Here is a 3,991-nt window from a genome sequence, read left to right on the forward strand (position 1 = left end):
ATTCTGCTTACGGTACCTAGTCGCAGCCCATAGCAGAAACAAAACCGAAGAATGCCTAAAGCGGATGCAAAATGTAACAAAGCCAGTTCAAGTACACGTCAAGATCCCGTATTTCCCCTACGTGGTCTTTGTGACAAGCAATGTTTCGAGGTTGGAAGTAGTTCATTGTTATGAGCGCTAAAGATGTCAGTCTTCACACAATAAAGTAATCGGAATAGTAACGGTTATTTCTTAAAGTAATGTCCAATTACTTTTACTGCCGAGTAATCAAGTAATATAATCGAATACATTTTAGCCACGAGTAATAGTAATCGATTAATTTTTTTTCTTAACGTGCACAAGACTGATTATAACACTGTCGAAAGCTTTTAGAGCCAAGAAATACATAATTATGCGCCGGGAACTATGCGGAAATGCGAAGTGTTCCAAGGCTACCCGATATATGGCGCCAGGCTCTCGTCGCAGGATGTTTTAAATTTTTTTTTTTTTTTTAGATAACTGGGTACTTTTAAGGCCGTACGTGGTCGCGTGGCCTTTATCCTACCTTCGACTATGCGTACGCGTACGATTATTACGTAACCATGCAAATAAGCGACGTAAGTGTCAACTATACAAGGCGACGTAACTTAATACACCCTCAGTACTTGCAGAAAAGTGCTATAACCTGGAGCTCTGCACCGGACCGGCCCAACCCTTAAGCTCGGGCCCGGCCTGGCCCGCGGGTCTGGAGGGGCGGAATAGCACGCACAGTTCGCTGGCCCGAAATGTGCTACATCTCCAATTGTCGAGGCACCTCCAGCCGGGCCAGGCTCGATCAGGGAGGCATCCTATCCAGGCCAGGTCTCGAAGGGTAGGCCCGTGGTGTGGTTCACTACAACTAAATGTACGCAAAAAATTTATATAAGAAAGTGTGGTAAATAATGGTTAATACGAAGAATAGGCGCATGTGGCAAGACTAAAATCAACTTTATTGGTCCCAAAACCTCAGTGAAACGCCGACCGGCGTTGAGAAGTTCATATGGCAATCATGAGCGTTCTCCGCGAATTCTTCGAGCGAGTTGCATGTCTTTGGGCATGATAGTGACGCGCTTGGCATGGATCGCACACAGATTACAGTCCTCGAAGAGTGAAACGAGGTAAGCCTCGCAGGCTTCTTGCATGGCCATGACGGCGGAGCTCTGGAACCGCAGGTCAGTCTTGAAGTCCTGGGCAATCTCGCGGACGAGCCGCTGGAAGGGGAGCTTGCGTATGAGCAACTCCGTACTCTTCTGGTACCGGCGGATTTCCCGGAGGGCTACGGTCCCTGCAAAAATGAAAAGTCAAGGATCGTAGAAAAAGGTTGGAGCAGCCAACGGGTAGACATGGCACGGAAGTGAATGGGAGTGACAGACGGGGAGAGCCGCTGAGGGCACCGCATACTAAGCGAAGACAGGTGCAGTGGCCGGCGAAATGAGCCGTCGCTACCGCTTTGAGGTTATTCGTCGCTTCCGCTTTCCAGCTCTTATTACGGGCCACTACAGGGAAGACAGGGAATGCGACATTGAATAAATGGGCACGGCGATAGACGTGCCGACCCACTGGTTTCCGATACCCTTCTCACTCCACTGGATCGAATAGCCGAAACTTGTTTGCACCGACAGGACAGCAAGCACGTCCATTGATTACTGGTCGCGCTGCTTCAGGCGAACACTCTTAGCGACAGTCACACTGTTGTTTCAACAGCGTTCGCAAGCCCTTTGCGAACGCGTTTCAACAGCCAGCGTTAATACGGCATAAGAGTCGACCACATGCCTTAAGGCAGATAGCCCTACCGAAACCACGCGATGAAGTGGGATCGGACGAAAGTACGTATGGTGGCCAGCGATACGAGCTGTAAAACGTGCAAGCGGCGACCAGGCAGTACAAATCACGCTATCGCACGGCCACCGTGCGTGCACCGGGTGTTGGGGAGGTATATCACGGTCGGCGGGAGACACGTTTGAACACTTCGACTGCCGTTGGGACCCTCCAGTCGCTGCCATGCTAGAACGCGTGGCCTGTACGGCGTGGTCCCAGTTTCCTCATTTCTGGCTCATATTAGCTCATATCGCTAGTCATTGCCATTGAACACGTCCCTTTTTCGTGTGCCAAGAAAAACGACGATATACTGGAATACCGCAAACTAGATATGCTGTCAATATAAAGCGAATAGCACACAACGACTACGGCGAAATCGAGTTTTGCTACGAAGTAGGCGGCGCCTTTTTCCCGTGAAGGGCGGAAACTCGTAGAAATGTAAAGCATAATGAATATGCGCTACTAACCTGGCCTGTAGCGGTGCGGCTTCTTTATTCCTCCCGTGGCCGGTGCAGATTTCCTCGCTGCTTTCGTCGCGAGCTGCTTGCGTGGCGCCTTGCCACCGGTTGATTTCCGGGCAGTCTGCTTCGTACGGGCCATTGTGCGTAGCTGTGATGTCGGTTCGAGTGAAATCGCCGAAGTGATGCTGAAGAGGCACCACTTTTAAAGTCTCTCATATTCTACACGGGCGCGCTATCATCCGCCGTGCGCAAATCTGATTGGCGCGTCGTTGGGTCTACGTCGACAGAGTCTGCACATTTCAAAATGCAAGCCTAATTTTGACTCAAGGACGTGCTTGAGTGATACACCCGATAGACTTCTTCAAATCATGCACCTGAAGCTGCCGTACTTAATCTACTCAAAAATCAAAACATCAAGTGGCAATGACAGAAACAAATGGAAGATAAGAGGATGCTAATCACTACCAAGAATGATGGTTCTCCGTCAGGGTATGACAGTGCACGAGTATAATTTTCGGCACTTGTTCGGCAGGCCGACGCTTCAAGGGAGGGCACGGGACACGCGATACGGCAGTAATGCTGCGTTTGCATTTGCGGATTTTGGAGCCGGGTGACGAAATTGACTCGTCATCGTCGGAAAATCTAGATATGAGTCCCGGACCGATCCACATATTCCGTCAGCAAAGAACGGATTTGACAACCCGGCTCCAAAATCCACTCACCGCCGTCGCGGATCCGCCCGCGAATTCGCAAGTGTAAGCACACCATAAAGCGGGAATGTACTTGTCCAGCCCTCGATTCTGTTTTCTTTCAACATCACACCTGTAGTTGAAGCGTTGTATTCGAAGCTCAAAATAAAGACTTCTGCGGCCTGAAAATGAGCGTATTTATAATTTAGGGGTGTAAGCTGACGCGAAGCAGCGTTTTTCGTAGCTCGTGCGCAATTGAGTAGTCCTCATTGCCCAGTGGTCATACAGTATAGGGTGTTTTTGGTCAAGTAGTTTTGTCTATCATTTTGTTTTGAGCCGCCTGGAGAGCGTGCCGAAGATGAGCATTGCAAGAATTTAAATAACATCCTCAAAAGCTTAATGTACAGAAGCTTATATGTCTCGTCCCTTGAAAATATAATACGTTTCTCTCACCCACACCACCGCTAAATTAGCCAAGCACCACAAAGCATGCTGGGAGTGCAGTTACACGCGCTACACGTGCAGTCTACGGCAGTTAATAAGAGTCCTAAAGCAAAAATATAAAACAAATTTCGCGCGCTTTCATTGTTTCTAACGCACCTCTTGTTTTTAAACACGACAGCATTTTTTAAATATTTTTTAGGCATACAGAAAGGATTTCATTCTTGCAAGCACAAAGAAACAAAGACATCCCTCTTGGGGTAGAAAATTATTAACATAAAATGAATGTCCGCTCGAAAGGCATTTTGCCAATTTGAGTGCTATACTACTCGCCAGATGTCAGTTCAATATGCACAAAAATGAAGTAGCTGAGACGCGATATTCAGCCTCGGTGAGTTCGACATCGAAGAAAAGCTGAAATTCAAGACTGATGAAGGGCGCTGTACAAGGTGTAATCACTGGGCTTAACATGAGATGCAGCTTAACATTCGCAGAAATCCCCTGGACAGGGAATAATTATCGCCGTATTACCGCAACAAATTCCGTGTTGGCACTTTTTTTTAC

At 48.1% G+C, this 3,991-nt stretch overlaps 1 protein-coding gene across 1 annotated transcript; it reads right to left on the bottom strand.

Annotated features, from left to right (window-relative positions):
- Positions 1-1,025: 1,025 nt before the first annotated feature.
- LOC8027010 (histone H3.1-like) lies at positions 1,026-2,436 on the bottom strand. The gene is made up of 2 exons (XM_042287359.1): positions 2,304-2,436; positions 1,026-1,303 (listed from the first exon to the last, which is right to left on the bottom strand). Exons 1-2 carry the CDS (start codon positions 2,434-2,436, stop codon positions 1,026-1,028), a joined length of 411 nt encoding a protein of 136 aa, XP_042143293.1.
- Between the last annotated feature and the right edge of the window lie 1,555 nt (positions 2,437-3,991).

This window comes from Ixodes scapularis, unplaced genomic scaffold (genome assembly GCF_016920785.2).
Source record: "Ixodes scapularis isolate PalLabHiFi unplaced genomic scaffold, ASM1692078v2 PGA_scaffold9__187_contigs__length_104089568, whole genome shotgun sequence".
Lineage (NCBI taxonomy): Eukaryota > Metazoa > Arthropoda > Arachnida > Ixodida > Ixodidae > Ixodes > Ixodes scapularis.

Bases quoted from the DNA above. Each gene is read 5' to 3' on its own strand.
- LOC8027010 (XM_042287359.1), bottom strand. From the start codon at position 2,436: ATGGCCCGTACGAAGCAGACTGCCCGGAAATCAACCGGTGGCAAGGCG. The intron at 1,304-2,303 runs GTTAGTAGCGCA...TCATTTTTGCAG, and splicing joins GCCGCACCGCTACAGGCCAG to GGACCGTAGCCCTCCGGGAA.